This window comes from Oncorhynchus mykiss, chromosome 20 (genome assembly GCF_013265735.2).
Source record: "Oncorhynchus mykiss isolate Arlee chromosome 20, USDA_OmykA_1.1, whole genome shotgun sequence".
Classification (NCBI taxonomy): domain Eukaryota; kingdom Metazoa; phylum Chordata; class Actinopteri; order Salmoniformes; family Salmonidae; genus Oncorhynchus; species Oncorhynchus mykiss.
The window spans coordinates 13,668,625-13,696,152 of record NC_048584.1 but is presented as its reverse complement, the minus strand read 5'-3'; the positions used below and the strand labels follow the sequence as shown (position 1 = coordinate 13,696,152).

Below are 27,528 nucleotides of genomic sequence, written 5' to 3'. Positions count from 1 at the left end.
CAGTTGGCACACAGTTTGGACACTCATCGGTACAACACAAGACATGCAACCAAATGTCTCTTCACAGTCCCCAGGTCCAGAACAGAGGCTGGGAAACACACAGTATTAAATAGAGCCATGACTACATAGAACTGTCTGCCACCCCAGGCAATTCAAGCTGGCAATAAAACTAGTTTAAAAAAGCCAGATAAAAGAACCCCTTACTTCAAAAAGGGGAATGTGAAGAGACACAGCCATTTTATATACATTGTATTGTCCTTTTCACTGTACTATATATTAGATCTAAATATTGTGTGTACATTTAAATGTAAGGGAAATATTTACATTACAGCATACAATTACATTCTAGGCGATTCTGTGCTTCCAACTTTGTGGCAACAGTTTGGGGGAAGGCCTTTTTGTTTTTTAGCATGACAATGCTGCTGTGCACAAAGCAAAGTCTATACAGAAATGGTTTGTCGAGATCGGTGTGGAAGAACTTGACTGGCTTGCACGAACCCTGACCTCAACCCCATTAAACACCTTTGGAATGAATGGTAACGTCGACAGCGAGCCAAGCCTAATTGCCAGGCCTAAGTGCTAACCTCACTAATGTTCTTGTAGCTGAATGGAAGCAAGTTCCTGCAGCAATGTTCCAACATCTAGTGGAAAGCCTTCCCAGAAGAGTGGAGGCTGTTACCAACTCCATATTAATGCCCATGGTTCTGGAATGAGATGTTCAACGAGCAGGTGTCCACATACTTTTGGTCATGTAGTGCTATTATATTAGTAACATTTTGATTAGAGTGACTCATCTTTATAAGTTGAACACCCATGTACAAAGTACTTGGAGGTACTCCCAATTTCATGATATGCAATTGGTAGTCACAGTCTTTTCCCATCGCTTCAACTCCCGTATGGACTCGGGAGAGGCAAATGTCCTCTGAAACACGGCCCTGCCAAGTCGTGCTGCTTCTTGACACATTGCTCGCTTAACCTGGAAGCCAGCCGCACAAATGTGTTGGAGGAAACAACATACATCTGCCGATCGTGTCAGCGTGCATGCGCCCGGCCCACCAAAGGAGTCACTAGAGCGCGATGGGGCAATGACTTCCCGGCCGCCCAAACCCTCCCCTAACCCGGACAATGCTGGGCCAATTGTGCGCCACCTCATGGGTCTCCCGGTCGCAGGTGGCTGTGTCACAGCCCGGGATCGAACTCGAGTCTGTAGTAACGCCTCAAGCACTGTAATCCAGTGCCTTAGACAGCTGCGCCACTCGTGAGGCCCCAAAGTATATTTTACAGTGTACTTTACTATACATACGGTGTCTGTTCTCGTTATACACTTGACTTGATGCATTCCTCTGTGTTTTTCCCTCTGTCTCTACAGAACATTCCAGGACCTGTCCAGGCAGATGGATGTGTCCTACGGCACTGTGAGAGACTCAGCCGTCTATGAATACTTCAAGAACAAGGGCACCAACCCGCTGGAGCAGGACAGCACATACGCAGAGCTGTGGAGGACCATCAGCAAGAACAACGGCCATGACTACTCTGTGTCCAGTCCCTCAGAAGGCATCCGCAAGGTAGGTTGACGAAGACAAAACAGGTGCGTGCCAATAAAGAGAGGATGCCTAAGTACAGGCTGGCAACTCTTTTAAGTAGTAATTGCTTAGCTACTGTGTATTTCAACAAAAACAGACAACGGTTTCATATTTGGCAACAACAAAAAAAAATCTATCTTTCCATTGTCATTTCACTGTCATTTCACAGTATGGAGTCATACTGTTCTCCCTTAAACTGTGCCTGTAGTTCCACAGTATTTCAAACAAATTAGACAGGCAAATTCAACATAATCTTTGACTATCTGTCTGAATAAACTGCAAGTGCTGTTTTGTGACATTGTCACAATTATATTGGTTAATCTCATGTACTGCCCGTAATAAATTACCAAGAAAGAACAATACTTTGCCTGCCCATATGCTGAGAAGTAGAATGACATATCATAGATCTTCACATTTGTACTGTGTACACATTATAATTAACTTTATGTCACATTTAGTCTTTCTCCTACACAACAAAGGCTTTTTGTCTCAACCTCAGCAAAATTAGCCTTTTAGCAGGACAGTATTAGTGTTAGTTAACTATAAGAGGTAGAAGTTACTTGGATACAACATCAAAACACACATCAGGGACCTTCTGTCTCTGGGCTCTATTTTGACAAAAGCTAGCACAATGGTAAATCTTAGCGCTGGTGGCAGCTCTATTGGTTTGCGGTTTGTCCTAAATATTTTTGCTATTTTCACAACCAGAAGTATGGGCACAGTAGCTGGCTGTAGCGTGAAAGGGCTAGTTTTGATGAATAAACAAGGCATAGGTGTGTCAAGGCTTTGACCCTTCACTGGTCAATCCGAACGTGCTCCATGGCTCCATTTGGTGGTCATTTACAGTCTTGTATGTATTGCCTTGTCATCCACTTCGAACGTTAGTCCGTTATAGCCTAGTTTGTTAAATAGCCTACAGAAACAAAATAACAAAATGTCGACCTATCCCCTATCATGTTGAACATGTTTGCAGTCCACATTGTTCGAAGTAATTGCATGGCATCCTTGTAGAAATATATTGTTAAATGTTTCATTCGCACTGATACAGTGCCTTGCGAAAGTATTCGGCCCCCTTGAACTTTGCAACCTTTTGCCACATTTCAGTCTTCAAACATAAAGATATAAAACTGTATTTTTTTGTGAAGAATCAACAACAAGTGGGACACAATCATGAAGTGGAACGACATTTATTGGATATTTCAAACTTTTTTAACAAATCAAAAACTGAAAAATTGGGCGTGCAAAATTATTCAGCCCCCTTAAGTTAATACTTTGTAGCGCCACCTTTTGCTGCGATTACAGCTGTAAGTCGCTTGGGGTATGTCTCTATCAGTTTTGCACATCGAGAGACTGAATTTTTTTCCCATTCCTCCTTGCAAAACAGCTCGAGCTCAGTGAGGTTGGATGGAGAGCATTTGTGAACAGCAGTTTTCAGTTCTTTCCACAGATTCTCGATTGGATTCAGGTCTGGACTTTGACTTGGCCATTCTAACACCTGGATATGTTTATTTTTGAACCATTCCATTGTAGATTTTGCTTTATGTTTTGGATCATTGTCTTGTTGGAAGACAAATCTCCGTCCCAGTCTCAGGTCTTTTGCAGACTCCATCAGGTTTTCTTCCAGAATGGTCCTGTATTTGGCTCCATCCATCTTCCCATCAATTTTAACCATCTTCCCTGTCCCTGCTGAAGAAAAGCAGGCCCAAACCATGATGCTGCCACCACCATGTTTGACAGTGGGGATGGTGTGTTCAGCTGTGTTGCTTTTACGCCAAACATAACGTTTTGCATTGTTGCCAAAAAGTTCAATTTTGGTTTCATCTGACCAGAGCACCTTCTTCCACATGTTTGGTGTGTCTCCCAGGTGGCTTGTGGCAAACTTTAATGGATATCTTTAAGAAATGGCTTTCTTCTTGCCACTCTTCCATAAAGGCCAGATTTGTGCAATATACGACTGATTGTTGTCCTATGGACAGAGTCTCCCACCTCAGCTGTAGATCTCTGCAGTTCATCCAGAGTGATCATGGGCCTCTTGGCTGCATCTCTGATCAGTCTTCTCCTTGTATGAGCTGAAAGTTTAGAGGGACGGCCAGGTCTTGGTAGATTTGCAGTGGTCTGATACTCCTTCCATTTCAATATTATCGCTTGCACAGTGCTCCTTGGGATGTTTAAAGCTTGGGAAATCTTTTTGTATCCAAATCCGGCTTTAAACTTCTTCACAACAGTATCTCGGACCTGCCTGGTGTGTTCCTTGTTCTTCATGATGCTCTCTGCGCTTTTAACGGACCTCTGAGACTATCACAGTGCAGGTGCATTTATACGGAGACTTGATTCCACACAGGTGGATTGTATTTATCATCATTAGTCATTTAGGTCAACATTGGATCATTCAGAGATCCTCACTGAACTTCTGGAGAGAGTTTGCTGCACTGAAAGTAAAGGGGCTGAATAATTTTGCACGGCCAATTTTTCAGTTTTTGATTTGTTAAAAAAGTTTGAAATATCCAATAAATGTTGTTCCACTTCATGATTGTGTCCCACTTGTTGTTGATTCTTCACAAAAAAATACAGTTTTATATCTTTATGTTTGAAGCCTGAAATGTGGCAAAAGGTCGCAAAGTTCAAGGGGGCCGAATACTTTCGCAAGGCACTGTATAGGCCTAATGTAAACCACATTATGTCTGAGCCATGGACATGCCAAAAGGTTGTCAATAAGCAAGATTCAATTCTCTATTGATAAGATCTAAAAAAAGACATTGAATAATTAAATTATAATAAAACGGAACATCAACTTGTTTTAATTAAATAGCCTATGTCTAAATACAGTTACAGGCACCATAATGTCTCCCTGTGGGCATATAATATTAGGTCTAAGACAATGTAGACTATGGAGGATTTGACACACATCCAAACTTTTCACAGGAGCTGGAAAAATATCCAGTATAAAGAGAAAGGGGAAATGTCCTACAGTCACTGATCCCTTTCATGCAGTGGGCATCACACATAATGAGTCTAAACTTTTCAGACCAAAGGGAAACAGTCTGTTGACTGTTTTGCTGCTCGTGGTATTTTAAGAACACATGGGTGATGTATATGTGTATGCATGTGTGCCTCCTCTGGCAAAACCCATGCCATGACCATTTGTGTTACCACTATGCCTAGATTTTGGTCAGTCTTAAAGAGCAACTGAACGTAATAAGAAACTTCTTATTTTGAAAACAGCCTATGTGGCATTGATATGAGTCAGGAACATGTATTATACAAGCCATACCGTGGGGTGCTGGACCCAGTCAGGTCTTTGACCCAACAATATAACAAGCCATACCGTGGGGGGCTGGACCTAGTCAGGTCTTTGACAACAATATAACAAGCCATACCGTGGGGGGCTGGACCTAGTCAGGTCTTTGACAACAATATAACAAGCCATACCGTGGGGTGCTGGACCCAGTCAGGTCTTTGACACAACAATATAACAAGCCATACCGTGGGGGGCTGGACCTAGTCAGGTCTTTGACAACAATATAACAAGCCATATCGTGGGGGGCTGGGCCCAGGCAGGTCTTTGACAACAATATAACAAGCCATACCGTGGGGGGCTGGACCTAGTTAGGTCTTTGACACAACAATATAGCAAGCCATACAGTGGGGTGCTGGACCCAGTCAGGTCTTTGACACAACAATATAACAAGCCATACCATGCGGGGCTGGACCTAGTCAGGTCTTTGACAACAATATAACAAGCCATACCGTGGGGGGCTGGACCTAGTTAGGTCTTTGACAACAATATAACAAGCCATACCATGGGGGGCTGGACCTAGTTAGGTCTTTGACAACAATATAACAAGCCATACCGTGGGGGGCTGGACCTAGTTAGGTCTTTGACAACAATATAACAAGCCATACCGTGGGGGGCTGGACCTAGTCAGGTCTTTGACACAACAATATAACAAGCCATATCGTGGGGTGCTGGACCCAGTCAGGTCTTTGACACAACAATATAACAAGCCATACAGTGGGGTGCTGGACCCAGTCAGGTCTTTGACACAACAATATAGCAAGCCATACAGTGGGGTGCTGGACCCAGTCAGGTCTTTGACACAACAATATAACAAGCCATACCATGCGGGGCTGGACCTAGTCAGGTCTTTGACAACAATATAACAAGCCATACCGTGGGGGGCTGGACCTAGTTAGGTCTTTGACAACAATATAACAAGCCATACCATGGGGGGCTGGACCTAGTTAGGTCTTTGACAACAATATAACAAGCCATACCGTGGGGGGCTGGACCTAGTCAGGTCTTTGACAACAATATAACAAGCCATACCGTGGGGGGCTGGACCTAGTTAGGTCTTTGACAACAATATAACAAGCCATACCATGGGGGGCTGGACCTAGTTAGGTCTTTGACAACAATATAACAAGCCATACCGTGGGGGGCTGGACCTAGTTAGGTCTTTGACAACAATATAACAAGCCATACCGTGGGGGGCTGGACCTAGTTAGGTCTTTGACAACAATATAACAAGCCATACCATGGGGTGCTGGACCCAGTCAGGTCTTTGACACAACAAAATAACAAGCCATACAGTGGGGTGCTGGACCCAGTCAGGTCTTTGACACAACAAAATAACAAGCCATACCATGGGGTGCTGGACCCAGTCAGGTCTTTGACACAACAATATAGCAAGCCATACAGTGGGGTGCTGGACCCAGTCAGGTCTTTGACACAACAATATAACAAGCCATACCGTGGGGTGCTGGACCCAGTCAGGTCTTTGACACAACAATATAACAAGCCATACCATGCAGGGCTGGACCTAGTTAGGTCTTTGACAACAATATAACAAGCCATACCATGGGGTGCTGGACCTAGTTAGGTCTTTGACACAACAATATAACAAGCCATACAGTGGGGTGCTGGACCCAGTCAGGTCTTTGACACAACAATATAACAAGCCATACCATGCAGGGCTGGACCTAGTTAGGTCTTTGACAACAATATAACAAGCCATACAGTGGGGTGCTGGACCCAGTCAGGTCTTTGACACAACAATATAACAAGCCATACCATGCAGGGCTGGACCTAGTTAGGTCTTTGACAACAATATACCAAACCATAACGTGGGGGGCTGGACCTAGTCAGGTCTTTGACACAACAATATACCAAGCCATACCGTGGGTTGCTGGGCCCAGTTAGGTCTTTGACAACAATATAACAAGCCATACCGTGGGGGGCAGGACCTAGTCAGGTATTTGACACAACAATATAACAAGCCATACCGTGGGTTGCTGGGCCCAGTCAGGTCTTTGACACAACAATATAACAAGCCATACCATGCAGGGCTGGACCTAGTCAGGTATTTGACACAACAATATAACAAGCCATACCGTGGGGGGCAGGACCTAGTCAGGTATTTGACACAACAATATAACAAGCCATACCGTGGGTTGCTGGACCCAGTCAGGTCTTTGACACAACAATATAACAAGCCATACCGTGGGGGGCTGGGCCCAGTTAGGTCTTTGACAACAATATAACAAGCCATACCGTGGGGGGCTGGACCTAGTCAGGTCTTTGACACAACAATATAACAAGCCATACCGTGGGTTGCTGGGCCATCAGGCCCAACACATTCACCCTCTCTCCCGCTGAAAGATCAGTCACAAAATGTTGGCATCATTGTAATAGGTTGTAATCAAGCCCTGGTCTCCAGCATGGGAACTGAAGAGGACTACCTTGTGCGGTAGTCTCAGGGACTGTTGGACTACTCCATATCATCTCGGCTCTGACACACACATGCAAACGCAAGCTTTGCAGTTCCATCAATCCATCTAGATACCTCTCACACCCTGCAGTAGTAACCTGCGTATCGTGAGAACCTTCATAAATCAGCAGAACATGTATAACATATTTATTGACACTTTATATTGTGTCCTGTAATACTTTGAAATGAGACACCTTCGGTCATAACACATCCATAAAGACTATATCGCGTGACACTGTACTTACTACAAAGTCAGACACCTTTAGTCATTCGTAACACATTCTTAAATGCCTTATATCTAATGACCCTGTACTTACCATAAAGTCAGACACCTTTGGTCATTCCTAACACATTCATAAATGCCTTATATCAAATGATCCTGTACTTACTATAAAGTCAAAACACCTTTGGTCATTCATAAGACATAGATAAAGGCTTAATGATGTAAACACAAATGTATTAACTCTAAAGGAAGTATGACTAACAGCTCAAATATATAAACATTAAAATCAAGTTTAAACCATGCATTTTATTTTATGTATACATGTTTTAAAACAATGCAAATACATTACGTTTCAATAAGTCTAGCAATGCAATTACATTGAACATTACACAGGGCTGTGAATGGTGTCGCTTGTCCCCTGAGCTGGCTGACAAATGGTTATTGCCTCATCTGCTTGCTGGAGGTACTGCATGTTGGCTCCAACCTTAAAAGTAACAACAAATAAAGTTAGCAGATCTGTTAGCTAGCTAGCAATTGCTGTGAAGTCACAAAAATCATTTAAAATAATGATTGAGGTAGCTATGTAATCTAACTCAACACTTATATAACTACTACAGAACAATTTAAATTACAATAAATCAAGTTTAACTTGCTTGTTTTTTCGCTGTCGAGTGTCACCACACGTGGGCATTTGATTTGCATTCACACTGAAATAAAGGTAATGACACAAAAAATAAATCCCCAGACGTGGTATAAGCATTATCGTGAACACAGAAAATCCAAATAGGTTTGTCTATTAAAAAATGGGGTAAAACGAGAACAAAATGGGGGAAATCCAAAACCTGGAAAAACAAAACCGAGAAAACGGAATATGGGAACAAAACTGAATTGTGTTAGATGTGTTTAGAATGTGGTTAGATGATTTGTAACACGTTTATGTGGTGCTTATGAAGGCATTATGAAGGCTTTATGAAGCCTTTAGAAGCTGAGCGTCATTTAAAGCTGACCGGAAAAAAATATATGTCACAGAATGTACTGTAGCAGTTTTTCTTGGGTTGTGTTTATTTCAAACCTGCCCACATGCCCGTGACTGGCAGCACCCAAGTAATTATCAATTCGGAGCGCAGCTGCACAAGACACGATCGTAATGTCCATGGTCAATTTGGTTTGACATTCGATATCCCTATGGGGCCAATTAGGGACCATCAGTAAATTACCTTTGCAAAGTATTCAGACGCCTCAACTTTTTCCACATTTGCTAGGTTACAACCTTAATCAAAAATGTATTCAATTGTCCCCCCCCCCCTCATCAATCTACACACAATACCCCCTAATGACAAAGCAAAAACAGGTTTTTAGAAATGTTTTCTCATTTATAAAAAATAAAAATATCAGAAATATCACATTTACATAAGTATTCAAAAACCTTTACTTAGTACTTTGTTGAAACCCCCAATGGCAGTAATTACAGCCTTGAGTCTTCTTGTGTACGCTGCTATAACCTGGCACACTTGTATTTGGGGAGTTTCTCCCATTCTTCTCTGCAGATCCTCTCAAGCTCTGTCAGGTTGGAAGGAGAGCGTTGCTGTACAGCTATTTTCAGGTCTCTCCAGAGATGTTCGATCAGGGTCAAGTCCGGGCTCTGACTGGTCCATTCAAGGACATTCAGAGACTTGTCCCGAAGCCACTCTTGCGTTGTCTTGGCTGTGTGCTTAGGGTCGTTGTCCTGGTTGAAGGTGAACCTTCGCCCCCAGTCTGAGATCCTGCGCTCAGAAGCAGGTTTTCATCAAGGATCTCTCTGTACTTTTCTCCGTACATATTTGCCTCGATTCTGACTAGTCTCCTAGTCCCTGCCGCTGAAAAACACCCCCGCAGCATGATGCTGCCACCACCATGGGATGGTGCTAGGTTTCCTCCAGATGTGATGCTTGGCACTCTATGAAGAATGTTGATGGTTCCAAACTAACTCCATTTAAGAATAATTGAGTTCACTGTGTTCTTAGGGACCTTCAATGCGGCAGAAATGTTTTCAAATCAAATCAAATTTCACCTTACAGTGAAATGCTTACTTACGAGCCCCTAACCAACAATGCAGTTTAAAAAGAAGATGGACAAGAATAATAAATAAAAAAGTAACAAGTAATTAAAGAGCAGCAGTAAAATAACAATGGCGAGACTATATGCAGGGGGTAACGGTACGGGGGGGGTCCCCAGTTGGACTCCAATCAAGTTGTAGAAACATCTCAAGGATGATCAATGGTGCATCTGAGCTCAATTTCGAGTCTCATAGCAAAGGGTCTGAATACTTTGATTTTCTAAAAACCTGTTTTGGCTTTGTCATCATGGGGTATTGTGTGCAGATTGCTGAGGATTTTTTTATTGAATACATTTTAGAATGAGGCTGTAACAAAATATGTAGAAAGTCAAAGGGTCTGAAGGGGGTCTGAATAGTTTCAGACTGCACTGTAGATGGGACAATATTTTTCAATAGCTCCGTATTTCAATGAATTAAAAACCTCAAACCAACTATACATTTTAGAAATTCATATACACATATTTAAAGCATTTAATGAGACAACTAAAAGGTGTGCAACACAATGTGTAATTTATTGATGGTCCCTAACTAGTCCCACAGAGTATCCAAAGTCAAACTAATTTTGCCACGGTCACACATCGGCCGGCTGAAGCTAATTGATGGCTAGCTTGCTAGCTAGTCTAGGCTACTTGGGGCGGCAGGTAGCCTAGCGGTTAGAGCATTGGTCCAGTAACCGAAAGGTTGCTAGATCAAATCCCCAAGTTGAAAAGGTAAAAATCTGACATTCAGCCGCTGAACAAGGCAGTTAACCAATTGTTCCTAGGCCATCATTGTAAATAAGAATTTGTTCTTAAATGACTTGCTTGGTTAAATAAAAAATTAAATACTTCCAAACAGAAGACCTGGTTACACTGTTTCAAGTTAACTAGAAGGTTGAGCGACTGTAACTGTGTACTGTTTTGGGAGAGTGAAAGTACAAGTGCTTCCCACATTAGATCACACACACAAGAGACACCCACAACAAAGCACGCCTCCAAAACCCAAATCTCGTTCTCAGTCGCATTTCCTGATTAGGAAAATTGAAACCGAGGCTAAATCAGGAAGTTCAGCCCCCCCCCCCCACAGCGCAAGCGATCTGATGTTAGACAGGTAAATTGTTGAACGTGGTGTAAGGGGTGGAAAATGCGAATGCACCAGTTTTTACTGTACATGATGACATTGCAAACTAACTAACATTTGACACTTGGCGAAAGCCAAAAATAGAGCCCTCTGAGCTAAAAGGTTTTTCTATCAAATGAGCAAATAGCCCAGTCTACAATGAGACTCAAACTAGAAAAGACACCTTTACACCTTTACAGGAAATGTATTGAAGTATGTATGTTTTCCATGTTCATTGGAGTACAACACTTTCTTGGAGTTGGGATACTACAGTATAGTCACAGCAATTCCCACCTGTAGGCCTTCTATTATCCTTTAGGTTCTACCATGGAAAACAATGATTGCATATAGGCAGAATGTCTAGCATCTGGATCATTAACTGGGTCATGACTGTCATTCCTCTGCAGGCAAAGAAGGGCCCGTATGCCTTTCTATGGGACATGGCTGTGGTGGAGTACGCCGCACTGACGGACGATGACTGCACCATCACTGTCACAGGAAACAGCATGAGCAGCAAAGGCTACGGCATCGCCATGCAGCATGGGAGTCCATACAGAGACCTCTTCTCCCAGAAGTGAGCAATGCCACCAACATCTCTCCTCATCATACACCATCTACGCTGAGTATACCAAACATGACCAACATTCAAAACATTGAGTTGCACCCCCCTCTCAAACACCCCCTCCATTTAGCCCTCAGAACAGCCTCAATTCGTCGGGGCATGGACTCTACAAGGTGTCGAAAGCGTTCGACAGGGATGCTGGCCCGTGTTGACTCCAATGCTTCCCACAGTTGTGTCAAGGTGGCTGGATGTCCTTTGGGTGGTGGACCATTCGTTATACAAGCGGGGAACTGTTGAGCATGAAAAACCCAGCCGCGTTATAGTTTTTGACATAAACCCATACCCCGTACACCGTTCAAAGGTCCTTACATTTTTTGTCTTGCCTATTCACCCTATGAATGGTACAAATACATGATCCATGTCTCGATGCTTAAAAAATCCTTCTTTAACCTGTCTCCTCCCCTTCATCTACCCTGTTGAAGTCGATTCAACAAGTGACATCAATAAGGGTTCATAGCTTTCACCTGGATTCACCTGGTCAGTCTATGCCATGGAAAGAGATGGTGTTCTTAACGTTTTGTATACTCAGTGTATATTGTAATGAACCTGGCGTTGAGAAGCACAATTAACTCTCCCCAAAGGGAACCTTCAGTGGAGCAGCTGTGACTTGTCCGGCTTTGCGACCCTAGGGTTGCAAGTTCGAGTCTCGCCTCGGGAACCCCGTGCTACTCCCTCGTTTCATTACAATATTTATGCATTATAGGTATACCATCATTTTATCAACAGTTCTATACAGTCTGTAATTCTCCTTCCTTCTCCCTCTCCTTTCATCCCACCCATCTCTTCCTTCCATCACCTTGAGGAAATATCCTAAGTCTAAGTGCATATGGTTTAACGCACACATCCTTTGATTCCTAATGACTTTCTCTGCTTCATAAAAGCCATAAACATAATCACTGATGGTTGACGGTGCCTGAGGGAATTGAGCGCCGTAATTGGCAGAGAGGTCATTCAGTGGTTATAATCAGCCATTTTAGGAGCAATTTGACGAGGGAAATGCAAGGCCCACTAACATAGTGTTTTTATAAAGTCACTTGGTAGTAAAAACATAAGTGAAAATGCTCTTTATAAAGGTCAGGAGTTACCGTAGTTTAAAGACTTATTCACAGAGGCTTAATGCATGATTGTAAATGCCCTTGTCTGTATGTTATATATACACATGTACACTGAACCAAAACATAAACGCAACATGCAACAATTACAAAGATTTTACTGAGTTACAGTTCATAGAAGGAAATCAGTCAATTGAAATAAATTCATTAGGCCCTAATATATGGATTATCTTGTCAAATGAGAAATGCTCACTAACAGGGATGTGAACAAATTTCTAGACAACATTTTTGAGAAATAAACTTTTTGTCCATATGGAACATTTCTGGGATCTTTTATTTCAGCTCATGAAACATGGGAACAACACTTTACATGTTGTGTTTATATTTTTGTTCAGTATATTTACATTTCCCCTTTCAATTATATATTATCATTATGCATCTGGAAAGTATTCAGACCCATTCACTTTTTCCACATTTTGTTACGTTATAGCGTTATTCTAAAATTGATTTGGCAGAGATTACAGCCTTGAGTCTTCTCTGGTATGACGCTACAAGCTTGGCACACTTGTATTTGGGGAGTTTCTCCCATTCTTCTCTGCAGATCCTCTCAATCTCAGTCAGCTTGGATGACTGAGCTCAGTCAGCTTTTTCAGGTCTCTCTAGAGATTTTCAATCGGGTTCAAATCTGGGCTCTGGCTGGACCACTCAAGGACATTCAGAGAATTGTCCCGAAGCTACTCCTGCATAGTCTTGGCTGTGTTCTTATTGTTGTTGCCCTGTTGGAAGGTAAACCTTCGCCCCAGTCTGAGCTCCTGAGCGCTCTGGAGCAGGTTTTCATCAAGGATCTCTCTGTTCTTTGCTCCGTTCATCTTTCCCTCGATTCTGACTAGTCTCCTAGTCCCTGCCGCTGAAAAACATCCCCACAGCATGATGCTGCCACCACCATGCTTCACCGTAGGGATTGTGCCAGGTTTCCTCCAGACGTGACACTTGGCATTTGGGCTAATCTTGGGTTCAATCTTGGTTTCATCAGACCAGAGAATCTTGTTTCTCATGGTCTGAGAGTCGTTTAGGTGCCTTTTGGAAAACTCCAAGCGGGCTATCCTGTGCCTTTTACTGAGGAGTGGCTTCCGTCTGGCCACTACTATAATGGCCTGATTGGTGGAGTGCTGCAGAGATGGTTGTCCTTCTGGAAGGTTATCCCATCTCCACAGAGGAACTCTGGAGCTCTGGTCACCTGCTTGACTAAGGCCCTTCTTCCCCGATTGCTCAGTTTGGCCGGGCGGCCAGCTCTAGGAAGAATTTTGGTGGTTCCAAACGTCTTCCATTTAAGAATGATGGAGGTCACTGTGTTCTTGGGGACCTTCAATGCTGCAGATATTTTTTGGTACCCTTCCCCAAATCTATGCCTCGACACAATCCTGTCACAGAGCTCGGCAGACAATTCCTCTGACATCATGGCTTGGTCTGTGCTCTGATATGCACTGTCAACTGTGGGACCTTATATAGATAGGGGCGTTCCTTTATAAAAAATCATGTCCAATAAATTTAATTTACTACAGGTAGACTCCAATGATGTTGTAGAAACATCAAGGATGATCAATGCAAATAGGATGCACCTGAGCTCAATTTCAGTTTGTTGTATTTTAATAAATGTAAAAAAATGTCTAAAAACCTGTTTTCACTTTGTCCTAATGGGATATTGTGTGTAGATGAATGAGAATAAGGCTGTAAGGTAACATAATGTGGAAAAATGTAAGGGGTCTGAATACTTTCCGAATGCACTGTATTTTAGAACAGTCAGAATGGGTTTGTATAATGCTTTTAGTTTGGACTACTTATCACTAAACCGCCCTTGAGGAGCTACTTGTTGTATTTGAATTGCAGAGTAGGGGATCACTGCAACATGTGTTTGAAGGCTCTTGAGTCTGTGTATCATGCAGCTCTTCGTTTTGTCACCAATCAGAGACATCTAACTCAACATTGTGATCTTTACACTTCTGTTGGATTTACACCACTAGCAACAGGCAGGCTCAAACACTGATATATTCTTATTTCTAAGGTCATTTTAGGAAAACTGACATCTTATCTATCGTCTCTTCTAGCACGAAATGAAAACACATATAAGCTCAGATCTCAATCCTGTTTTATGCTAAGAGTCCCAAAAGCTAGAACAGAGCATCGAAAGGACTTTCCATGACTCATTCCCTTGGTCTTGGAATTCCCTCCAAGCCAACCTAAAACTCCAGGACCTGGTGTCCCTGGAGGAGTTCAAAGGACAAATTGGTTAACAGTTTGTTGAGACATGTAGTTCTTCCTAGTATTCACTAGTTCGTGTTGCCTTATGTAAGGAAGCATGTTGTGTTACTTCACACACACACACACACACACACACACACACACACACACACACACACACACACACACACACACATGCCTGCATGCCGCACACACATCCACTGTTTATTTGTGCTGTTGCCAGTTTCTTCTATCTGTGTTGTCCGTCTTGTCTTACATTGTTTTTTTTATCCCAGCCCCCGCTCCCACAGGAGGCCTTTTGTCTCTTGCCAAGGCCATCATTGTAAATAAGAATATGTTCTAATTGACTAGCCTGCTTAAATAAAGGTTCAATCCAAAAATGATATTTGTTTTACTATATCAGCACAGGTTGCAATCAATAAATACGTTGCATGTTCCAGCTGAGTTGGCTTATGAAATTAACCTATTATGAATTCATAACAAGCGTTGGTTTGGATTAAAGAATAATCATTCAGCATGATTCTGCTAATTACTTCCATGAAAAAAGGCTCGCAATGGGATAGTTGAATAACTAAATACTATACTTGGGCATTGACGTCAACTTTTCACAACGTTTGAAAGTCTTTGGTCATTAGTTGCAGGACGCTGATTGGGTAAATCTGTCCATAATCACATGTAAGCTACAGGACTGTTTAGCTTGCACAGACTGGAATATGTTCCGGGGATTCATCCGATAACATTGAGGAGCTTACTACATCAGTCACCGGCATCATCAATAAGTGCATCGACGACATTGGCCTTACAGTGACTGTCCATACAGATCCCAACCAGAAGCCATAGATTACAGGCAACATATGCACTGAGCTAAAGGCTAGAGCTGCCGCTTTAAAGGAGCGGGACACTACCAGGATGCGTACTCAGAGCATGCGCTGACCAGCTAGCAAGTGCCTTCACTGACATTTTCAAACTCTCCCTGACCCCGTCAGTAATACCTACATGTTTCAAGCAACCCACCATAGACCTTGGGCCCAAGAACACCAAGATAACCTGTCTAAATGACTAGTGCCATGTAGCACTCACATCTGTAGCCATGAAATGCTTTGAAAGGCTGGTCCTGGCTCACATCAACACCATCATTCCAGACACCCTGGACCCACTCCAAATCACATACCGCTCCAACAGATACAGAGATGCCGCCATCTCTATTGCACTCCACACTTCCCTCGCCCACCTGGACAAGAGGAATTCTTATGTGAGAATGCTGTTCATTGACTATAGCTCAGTGTTCAACATCATTGTGCCCTCCATGCGTACGCCCCCATCCACATCGACAGGGCTGTGGTGGAGCGGGTAGAGAGCTTCAAGTTCCTCCTTGTCCACATCTCTATGAAATGATCATGGCCCACAACACACACCAACACAGTCGCGAAGAAGGCACGACAACACAGCTTCCCCCTCAGGAGGATGAAAAGATTTGGCACAGGCCCTCAGATCCTCAAAAAGTTCTACAGCTGCACCTTTGAGAACATCTGGAATGGCTGCATCACCGCTTGTTATGGCAACCTGCTTTGCATCCGACCACACAGCGCTACAGAGGGTAGTGCGTAAGTCCCAGTATACCATTGGTCTAAGCTCCCTGTCATCCAGGACCTCAACACCAGGCAGTGTCAGAGGAAGGCCCTAAAAATGGTCAAATACTCCAATGACATGGCAAGTGGTACCGATGAACCAAGTCTGGGACCAACAGGACCCTGAACAGCTTCTACCCACAAGCCATTAAGACTGCTACTGTAAATAGTTAAATAGTTAACCAATAGCTACCCAGACTGTGCATTCACCCTTTTTGACTCATCACATATGTTGCGGCTCCTGTTTATTATCTATCCTGTTGCCTAGTCACTTTATCCCTACCTATATGTACATGTCTACCTCAATTACCTCGTACCCCCGCACATCGACTTGCTAGTGGTACCTTGTGTATATAGCCAAGTTTTCTTTACTCATTGTGTATTTATTCCTTGTGTTATTATTATTTTTCTATTATAGTGTTTTTTTTCTTTCTTTTCTCTCTATATTGTTGGGAAGCACCCATAAGTAAGCATTTCACTGTTAGTCTACACCTCTTGTTTACGAAGCATGTGACAAATACAACGTGATTTGACCAATTAGGACTGTGTAATAATATTTGCCAAGGATTTACCCAAAATGAATCCCAAAATCACTGTCTTAATCAAACATCCAAAACATCTTGTTTTGATTATTCTCAGTTATAAAAGCTCCAAAACATCCATGAAAACAACCCAAAATGTTTTGTCACACTATCTTTTAGATAAGAAATCTAACTCTCTTCAACGCAGTGAAAATAAACAGCAATGAGTGCCATCCCAACTCCACAACCAGAATGAACCACCGTTCTAGTGACTAAAACACAGGTCTTAGGATAGGAACAGTGATCCTTCTACAAAGCAGAACCAGTTTCAACCAGCTTGATCAGGTTTGATCTGGGGCTCTTGGAGGCCACACGCCCACACCTTCGATAAGTCACCAATGCGGTGGAACACTTAAATCCTCTCCTCTCTTCCGAGGTGTGCTACGTCAGTGCCCTTCAGAGTGCACACTCAGTACGCAGGGCCACGGCAAGTGAAGAGCTGGGTCAGAGCTTAAGGGATGAGGTCCCTCCGTGGAAGAGCCTCAATAATGCCTATCCCTACGACACTGAACTGAACACTGTCTCTCTATCTACGCTCATGATGGCCTGGATGAATATCCGTCTGGGAAATTCAGGGCTAACAGAGTGGGGGTGGTGGGGGTGTGATGTGCTTCGAGGACAGCTGGGAGGCTGCTCAGGGGGTAATAACAGGCTGAACCAGAATGTCATCTCCTCTACAGAGACGGATTCCTCTTACTTGCCACCGTCCCCCTTCCCATCATCATAATCCATTTCCCTCTCTCCTTCCCTCTCTCCGCACCCTCGTCTATCCATAACCGTACAAATTCGCCATGGGCTCCTTTTAATCTCAGAAATTGCTGTGGCGGTAGTGTTTGCCCACAGGAGCGGTTCTCTGATAATGGTCTTTTCCTCTTTGCCACGGCTATTTTTCTTTTAATTAAGCAGTTCTTCCCTCTGTTTTACTTTGGATTTAGTTTGTGGCAATGAAGGAATAGTAAAGCTGACATTTAATGAAGTTTACTGTCGGGTTTAATTCATTGAGCAGGCACAATTCAAACAAATCAACAAACAAAAATGCTGTGCTGTGGGAATTGTCACAAATGAATGCAGTCATCTACAGAAGATAAAAGCAGGTCTATTTTTCATTCTTCCTTTAGTGCCATGATGGCATATGAGTAGTAGATGTGCAACTCGGGTCCTAGTCCTTAGTCTCAATTCTTTGCGTGACAGCCTTAACTTAATACAACAGCCTGTTTTGAGCGAAGCAGAGGAAGCATATGTCTCTTACACCCAGATATTTCCCCTCCTTGCAGGATCCTGGAGCTGCAGGAAAAAGGAGACCTAGACATCCTGAAGCAGAAGTGGTGGCCGCGTACGGGCCGCTGTGACCTCAACAGCCACTCCAACGCCACGCCCGACGGGAGGTCCCTGAAGCTGCACAGCTTTGCCGGTGTCTTCTGTGTCCTGGCCGCCGGACTGCTGCTGGCCTGCCTGGTTGCCGGCCTGGAGATGTGGTGGAACAGCAACCGCTGCGGGCAAGAGCAGCCCAAAGAGGTGACCGAGCACAGAGCCCGGAGGACAGGGCAGCAGGGGGAGGACACTGCCACACTCTACTTTAAGGATCCAGCCGCAGACCACAGTCCCGATTTAGTTGAGCTCCAGTACACGCAGTTATAGATTGTGCTCTGATTGAAATCAAATTTGGTCCCTCTAATCCAACCCCCCTCTTCTCTGAAACCAAATCCATCTGTTTTTGTATGGCATACGTACCTCACACAGCTCACAGATAAAGACGAATCCCCCTTATCATTTTCTTACTAATATATTTCCATCTTGATTATTGATATTTTTTGGAAACTCTTCGAATTTGATCATCGCTGTATGTTAATCACATCATCGGTGTATGTTAATCACATCATCGGTGTATGTTAATCACATCATCGGTGTATGTTAATCATAAACCTTTAAGCTGCCTTTAGGATAACAAACTGCCCAACCAATATGTTTTTTTTTTTAGATAAACTATTCCTGCATTTTTCAGAAGTCTCTTACTAATATGTCCGAACAACTGATTTCAGGCAGTGATGAGCATCAGTCCCATGCAAATTTTCCAGTCACATACTTTGTATTGAATTATTGTCAAAACCTTTTTTACTCAGACAAAGTTTTGCCATTTTCAATTCAGCAAAATCCTCTGTAGGGATATTAACTAACTATATCCAGATTAAATGCATAGAAGTAGAATGAATAGAACAGACAAATCACTGACTTGAATGGTTATACCCATTCAGTTAATTCAAATTCTATGCATTTAATCCTATCCGATAGGTGAAATCGAGATATATAACTTTTGAAAAACTCCTCCCAGAGGATTACACTTTCAAAGGGAGATTTGAACACCTTTTTAAATGTCTTATTTCAGAGTAGATCCATGTATCTATTTGATTCATGTCAATGTGAATCAGCCAAATATGAAATATGACATTTCTGAGAAAACGTCAGTATCGAGTTTGTTTTAAGTTCCCCGTGACATTAGTGTTCCTGAAAAACCCATTGATTACCAAAACAGTTCCTTACCCTGAATTGTGAACACATTTACACTGCCTACCACAGAGAACCATTTTAATTGATTCTCGTAAGACTTTCCCCTGCTAAGTGCCTGCTAAACTGATTGACACCGATTACACCTTTATACCTCATTGCCAGTTCACGTTAAGCCTTTCGTATTAGTTTAATCCACTCAAATTACTGCGATGGCGTGAACATGTCTGACGAGGCCTCTCACATGAGAGAGTTACTCTCCCCTTGCATGTGACATGAGACAGGTTAAGGCTTGACATGGATCCGTAAACTAAAGTGTGAGCAGAAACAGGATGTTTGCACAGCAATAAGAGCCACTACATCTGTCCAACCCAGTCCATAATCCCTAGTAATCCCCTGTGTGACGTCTTATTGCAATTATATGTCAATGTGGACATCCATACGTTTTTATTCTTGACTGTTCTATGATCTCGTGCAGGTTACTAAGGATTACAGACTGGCAAGGGTTTCTGGTCCATTGACATATAATGACATTACCACTGCTTCACCGGAAGGGAGGAAGGACATTTGGACAGAGAGAGAAAGAGACTGGGATGAAGCAGAAGCTATTGACACAGGTCAGAATAGAGCTCCTAAGATCTGATTTGTGCTGCTGCATTAAAGAGGCACTCTGATCTCTCCGATTGGGCATGGGGGGGGGGGGGCATCTTGATCTAAAACTCCACAACACCATCTCATCTCTGGCAATCTTCTATTCTCTGTTTGTTGTTCTGTTTCTTCCCCATTTTTGGGTTAGTTGCTTTTGCGGTGGATGGATGCGTGCATGACCAAGGGCTTGTCTCTCACCCTCACGTAGAAACATTGTACGGGGGGGGGAATAAGAGGAAGTTAATTCAGCGGCATTTTCTATGAACTACCTCACTATGATGCTTTGTGAAGGTATTGATTATGCCTTTTACCGACATTGTTATAACACATGTTATACACAGTACATAACTCTAAGTGGGTTCGTCAAGTCTGACGAAGGTGGTGTGTAGAACGTGGTACAGGGATGAGCCACGATACAGGACGTATGCATAATCCTCATGGTCTTATGCATGCGGAGGCCATTTTGAAAACAGCTTACTCGAGTCCTAGATAAATCCTTCGATCAAGTGTCAGGCCACCATGGGTGGATAGAGTGGTTTTCTAGTTTGATTGTTGTACGAATTGTTTTTGCATTACGAAAGCTTTCACTCTGCAGAGCATGTTGTTATTTCCTCTCAATATAAATCAACGCACTCTTATTAAAACACTGGTGCAGTGGTTAGATTTTTTGGCGGTTTATTTGTTTCGCCGTGCTGCCAATGCGACAAGATTATAAACATATTTTAATGCGGCTCCAGTCTGCTAAAACAAAAGCCTTGGCTGAGATGTTTTCATTCGCTTTAAGAGTTTTTTTTTTATGATACACAGTTGATACCGTCGTCAATTCATTCCCACAATCAATGTCTCTGTTGATAAAGTCTTCAGAACATATGGAATCAAGATTACATTTGCACATTCCGGAAGGCTCGAGCTGATATGGGAAGCACTGAGGAAACAGTTGTTTGTCTGTAACTTGACATTGATGAAGGCCGTCATTGTGAATAAGAATTTGTTCTTAATTGACTTGCCTAGTTAAATAAAGGTTAAATAAAAAGAAATGTAAAAAAAAAAAAAATACATTGGTCGATCAAGATTGACTAAATGGCTTAGCATTTAGGACCTCCTCTGTGTTGTGTTATGATGGCATAATGTGCTTATGACAGGCAGTTGATATTGACAAGAGGAAGAGTAAATTTGATGTGGCACTGATCCCATTGAAAGGTCATGGCTTCTGATGGTCAAATGACTAACACACACAGTGTGCCATTACGAGAGGAGTCCGTTGATTTCAAGGTCTTTCTGTACCTAGCATAAAATAGCAAATCATCATCGGTCTTCGTAGAAACACATTTCTGATTATGTCTTCCATTCCAAAACGTCTTATTTTCATTGGTTGGGATTTGTGCTCCACATATAGAATCTTAACCTTTGCAGTTTGTTGTGTTGTATATGTACTGCACATAAGGATCAACTTGGATTTTGTCTCCATATTCATTTTTTTTTTTACTAATATCATCGTTGAGTCAGACCATGACTGGAGCCAAGTTATGCCTGCCTCCAAAGTAGCCTTTTGCAATAGTCTAGTGTAGCCTCCAAGTGCTAGGACACGTCTCCTGATTGGCTAGTGATACCTGCTACCCTGAAGTATGTTTTGTCCTCTACCTTTCAATGTCCCAATGTAGCATTTTTTTGTCAGCCAAGGACCTGAAGTGTCAATTAGCTTATAACACGTATGCATAACTACAGTCATCCAAAGACACATACATCTGGCAGCCTCAGCAGCTCAGATGTATTAAATATATTCATCTGATATCAGATCGATTCACCTGGCCAACATCAGTAAGTCATTGATTGAGCGGTAGTGCTGAGCGATCGACCAAAATGTTGGTTATTTTTCGTTTTTTTAAATAACTAATTGGCCGAAGTCAGTTTAATTATTTGAATTCCATTAAAAAAATTTTCTGCTCAGTTTCTGTAGAGATAAATCAGATCAAGCTCGAACTGTGCGATGTAGTAGGGAGTTGTAGTTTCCAATAGGCCAATATTCTTCGTAGTTTAGCGCAGAACACCTGGTAATTAACTACAATGACCATAATACATTGCGCACCCGTTTACTTGTCCGGTCTGTGTGGAGCAGACACAGAGACCTCTTTGATGGAGAGAATAGAGAAGATGCGAGAGGGATGGAGAGCAGTTGCTTTGCAAGGTATCTCTACCTGAAAATACAAGATCTAAGTGAGTGATAGTTGGTATTCAGAAGTCATAAAAGTATGCCATATTTACTTTGCAGAACTACTAAAATAGTGATTTTGTCAGACAGGCAGCAGCTCTATAGAGATTAGATGATGACTTGGAATGAAATACAGTCATCAAATAAAACAAATATTTTATTAAAGTAATGTGAATAAATTATGGTTGTAATGGGCACATTACCCACATAATGCATAGGGTGTTTAATATATACAGTGCCTTGCGAAAGTATTCGGCCCCCTTGAACTTTGCGACCTTTTGCCACATTTCAGGCTTCAAACATAAAGATATAAAACTGTATTTTTTTGTGAAGAATCAACAACAAGTGGGACACAATCATGAAGTGGAACGACATTTATTGGATATTTCAAACTTTTTTAACAAATCAAAAACTGAAAAATTGGGCGTGCAAAATGATTCAGCCCCTTTACTTTCAGTGCAGCAAACTCTCTCCAGAAGTTCAGTGAGGATCTCTGAATGATCCAATGTTGACCTAAATGACTAATGATGATAAATACAATCCACCTGTGTGTAATCAAGTCTCCGTATGAATGCACCTGCACTGTGATAGTCTCAGAGGTCCGTTAAAAGCGCAGAGAGCATCATGAAGAACAAGGAACACACCAGGCAGGTCCGAGATACTGTTGTGAAGAAGTTTAAAGCCGGATTTGGATACAAAAAGATTTCCCAAGCTTTAAACATCCCAAGGAGCACTGTGCAAGCGATAATATTGAAATGGAAGGAGTATCAGACCACTGCAAATCTACCAAGACCTGGCCGTCCCTCTAAACTTTCAGCTCATACAAGGAGAAGACTGATCAGAGATGCAGCCAAGAGGCCCATGATCACTCTGGATGAACTGCAGAGATCTACAGCTGAGGTGGGAGACTCTGTCCATAGGACAACAATCAGTCGTATATTGCACAAATCTGGCCTTTATGGAAGAGTGGCAAGAAGAAAGCCATTTCTTAAAGATATCCATAAAATGTGTTGTTTAAAGTTTGCCACAAGCCACCTGGGAGACACACCAAACATGTGGAAGAAGGTGCTCTGGTCAGATGAAACCAAAATTTAACTTTTTGGCAACAATGCAAAACGTTATGTTTGGCGTAAAAGAAACACAGCTGAACACACCATCCCCACTTTCAAACATGGTGGTGGCAGCATCATGGTTTGGGCCTGCTTTTCTTCAGCAGGGACAGGGAAGATGGTTAAAATTGATGGGAAGATGGATGGAGCCAAATACAGGACCATTCTGGAAGAAAACCTGATGGAGTCTGCAAAAGACCTGAGACTGGGACGGAGATTTGTCTTCCAACAAGACAATGATCCAAAACATAAAGCAAAATCTACAATGGAATGGTTCAAAAATAAACATATCCAGGTGTTAGAATGGCCAAGTCAAAGTCCAGACCTGAATCCAATCGAGAATCTGTGGAAAGAACTGAAAACTGCTGTTCACAAATGCTCTCCATCCAACCTCACTGAGCTCGAGCTGTTTTGCAAGGAGGAATCGGAAACAATTTCAGTCTCTCGATGTGCAAAACTGATAGAGACATACCCCAAGCGACTTACAGCTGTAATCGCAGCAAAAGGTGGCGCTACAAAGTATTAACTTAAGGGGGCTGAATAATTTTGCACGCCCAATTTTTCAGTTTTTGATTTGTTAAAAAAGTTTGAAATATCCAATAAATGTCGTTCCACTTCATGATTGTGTCCCACTTGTTGTTGATTCTTCACAAAAAACTACAGTTTTATATCTTTATGTTTGAAGCCTGAAATGTGGCAAAAGGTCGCAAAGTTCAAGGGGGCCGAATACTTTCGCAAAGCACTGTAACAATTTTTATTCTTTTTTAAAAACCAAAGACGGGTGATAATTTTTTAATAACAAAATCGAAATTGAACCAACCTCAAAAAGCACTAATCGCTCAGTACTATTGAGAGGTAGAACGTACACTGTAAAAGCCCATATGTGGCCATCTAAACAGGACACCAATACATTATCTCAACTTTACTTCAATATACTGTAGCATCAGCAATGAAGCCTAAGTTTACATGGTGCCCCAGATCAGTCAGTAGAGGTTAGGATGTAGCTTGGCTCCAGCATTGGTGTCGTCTGTCAAAGATTTGACACCTCTTACTAAGCATCAAACTGTCTATGTCCACTGGCCAAGTTTGATTTCAAGGTGCACATTCTATACACCTGTAATTGAGTCACCTCAATTCCAATTGGGCACTTAAAACAGACATTACTCAATCAGCATGTTGAGTGAAACACTCAGAGGCTTGGGAAACAAACCACCTCAAAAAAGCTAAGGAAGAGGAGAGGGAACCTAAATGCATGGAGCTGGTGAAAAGCCTGAGAATCCCATGGAGAACAGCCCATCTCAGCCTCTGTGTCCCTTCCTCCCCCTCTCTCTTTCACCCTCTAGGACAAGGAGGTGAATCTGGAACAGGTGCATCGGCGTATGAACAGTCTTATGGACGAGGACATGGCACACAAGCAGATCCCTGGCCCGTCTATCGAGATCTCTGCGCTGGACATCGACAGCATGCAGCCCAGCCGGCAGCTGGAGTCTGTGCGGGACTACCCGGGCAGGGGCCTGTCTGTGAGCACCTATCTCCCGGGGGAGGGCCATGGGGTGGGCCTGGGTCGGACACTAGCTCAGGGCCCTGGCAGCACACTCCCCCACCACCCCCCCAGCAGCTCCACCATCCCCTCCATTCAGTGCAAACACAGAGCTCCCAACGGGGGTCTGTTCCGACTGAGTCCCGCCAAGACACCCATGCCAATGTCATACCAGGGAGTTCCCGGAGGACCCATCCCAGAAGCCATTGAGCCCACCCACAGTACATCCATCTGATGGTGCCTCAACGTCACATCTCCTACCCCTCACCTGATTTTTGTGGGGTATTATTTGTGGGGGGGGAAAATAAATAAATACAAAAATTGGGAAAGTGTGCAAACAAGAGAAATAAGAGATTTTTATTACCTGTTGAACAACCGACATCAAAGGAAAAGCAAATTTTTTTTGTATATATTTGTAAATACCGAGAGAACGAAGTGAAGTTAAAGTGTATTTTGAATATTCTCAATTTTTCAAGTTGAGTTATAAAAAAACTAAATAAGATGAAAAAAAAAGTTAAAAAAATGACTGTTTGAATGGCTTTGTAAATTTTGTTCTATATGAATAATGACGCAAATTCATTGTGATTGTTTTCTAAGTGCCGAAAAATGTCTCTCCACAGTTCATTCTTAGATTACCATTCACCATAGGACATAATGTTGAACTCCAACTGTTATGCACCTCTTTAACAACCTTATACTTCAGTATCAGATAAGAATATTCCAAATAGATGGAATCATTTTGTTTGTAAGACATATACATTTTTCAAGTTTTTTTCCCTTCTTTTTCTAACTTAAAGTCTTGGTGAATCATTGTTTAAGGCTGAAACTGAAGTAATCATTGTTTCTCATGAGTTCTACAGATTTATGAAATGGATGGTACCTCATTAAGTTCAATTTCAGCCCTATGTTGTCAAAGACAGAGGAAGATACAGTCTCAGTCAGCCCCCAACAGCAAAGAAAGGCAGTCCTAGTGGTACTAGTGCCGTGTACAGCATAACATCAGCCACGCTAAGGGAATGTTCAAAAGGAATCTGACATAAATCATGATTGAATCATGCCCCTTCCAGTGTATGCTACATGTTTCCTTGATTGAGTGGGAGGGATGTTTAAAACAAAACTTTTATTTTTACATTTAACAAAAAAAAGGCTCATTTTAGGAAAAAATAGATGTATTCATTTCGTACTTAAGGATTTATTGTTGAAAAGCTGTATACAGGTTCTCCTTTCAGAGCAGTGGAGTCTTTTGAACTGCAGAGGGAGAAAAGTAGATATATAATATCTCATATTTATAATTTGTAATAGAGCAATTATCACCAAGGAAGATGGAAGATAAAAGAGTGATATCAAAATCATGAACTATTAGTGTTGGTAATAGCAGTTCAGGTGGCATATCCTAATGTCTAAATTCTGATGGAGCTCTGTTCATAAAACAAACAGAATTTTCCCATCAATTAACCTGGGCACATTGCAGAGCAGCAGTTTATGTCACATTTCCAACTGAAGATGAACTGCAAAACTTTACCAAGACTTTCATAAGTGCAATTAAAATGCAATTATGTCCTGCAGTATACTTTTTGTTTCTGTTTATTTCCTTTAGCCTGTCATTCTGGAAAACTCATTGCTAGGAAGTGAGATAGTGAATGTCAATCTCAGTGGTTATATTGTGTTGTCGTTCGTCACATCCTATATGCACAATACAACGTGTACCAGGAGTACTGATAGGTGATCTATACTCATACTGTTAAAAAGGTTTTCATTTACTGGATTGTCCGTACCTCTTGGAAAATGTAACCAATTTCCCTGCAGAGCCATTGAGGGAAAGCAAAGAACGATAATTAAGTGATGTCATGAGAATAAACAGAACTACCATACCTCAAAGTGAGAGAATCATGTTTCGCATCACCCGTTCTCCGCTCATGCTTCTCGAACAAAATTGGCGAGGTTGTAAAGCCTGTATATTTTGTACAAGAACATGTACTTACTAATGTGAACCAAAGTGATCTCATTTTACACTGTGTTCTGCATACAACCTGTGGCTCTGATCAGCTAACAGTGGTGAAAAGGAAGTCCCACGTTACTGTACTGTAAGGGTTTAGTGTGTTTCACTGCCTTACTGTATACCCCCCCCCCCCCCCCCCCGGTTACTGTATCAATGGCCACACCACAATATTAAAGAAAATATTATAGAAAGCTATCATACCATATAGTCTGTAAAAGTACATCTAAGGGAGACTCTTATTTTATTTATGAATATGCTGCTTGGAGTTTCTTAATCTTTAATAAAGAAATATGGTTTACATATGTTTGTTTCTATGATTCACAGGCTTGTGATGATAGATAACCCGTACAGTACATTTGCATGTGCCAGTATTATAAACCATTTGTCCTATATTCATTTATTTTTAAAGGGTTAGATTAACATTTTATTTTGATCTTTGAAAACCAATTATAGTACTAACTGATATCATAGAAGTCATGTCTGCCTTGCTTTATTTGCTTTAATGCTCTCGCTATGATATAAATGAAAATCATCCCTTTGAGGTGGTGCTCTGTGTTGAGGATGACAGAATAGACCAATCAACAAGTTCTCTTCATCACAACAGGGCCTTTA

The 27,528-nt window shown here is 42.1% G+C and overlaps 1 protein-coding gene across 2 annotated transcripts in view; it reads left to right on the top strand.

Moving 5' to 3' along the window:
• The window catches only part of LOC110499015 (glutamate receptor ionotropic, delta-1-like), a 424,887-nt gene extending 397,671 nt beyond the window's left edge, over positions 1 to 27,216 (top strand). The window contains exons 13-17 of one of the 2 annotated variants that reach the window (XM_036955857.1): positions 1,370 to 1,565; positions 11,175 to 11,341; positions 18,184 to 18,424; positions 19,890 to 20,028; positions 24,721 to 27,216. In XM_036955857.1, the coding sequence (XP_036811752.1) occupies positions 1,370 to 1,565; positions 11,175 to 11,341; positions 18,184 to 18,424; positions 19,890 to 20,028; positions 24,721 to 25,127 (1,150 nt within the window). In that variant the 3' untranslated portion in view covers positions 25,128 to 27,216. The remainder of the gene's footprint in view (positions 1 to 1,369; positions 1,566 to 11,174; positions 11,342 to 18,183; positions 18,425 to 19,889; positions 20,029 to 24,720) is intronic. The other variant, XM_036955858.1, reaches the window with a different exon arrangement.
• The last annotated feature ends 312 nt before the right edge of the window (positions 27,217 to 27,528 follow it).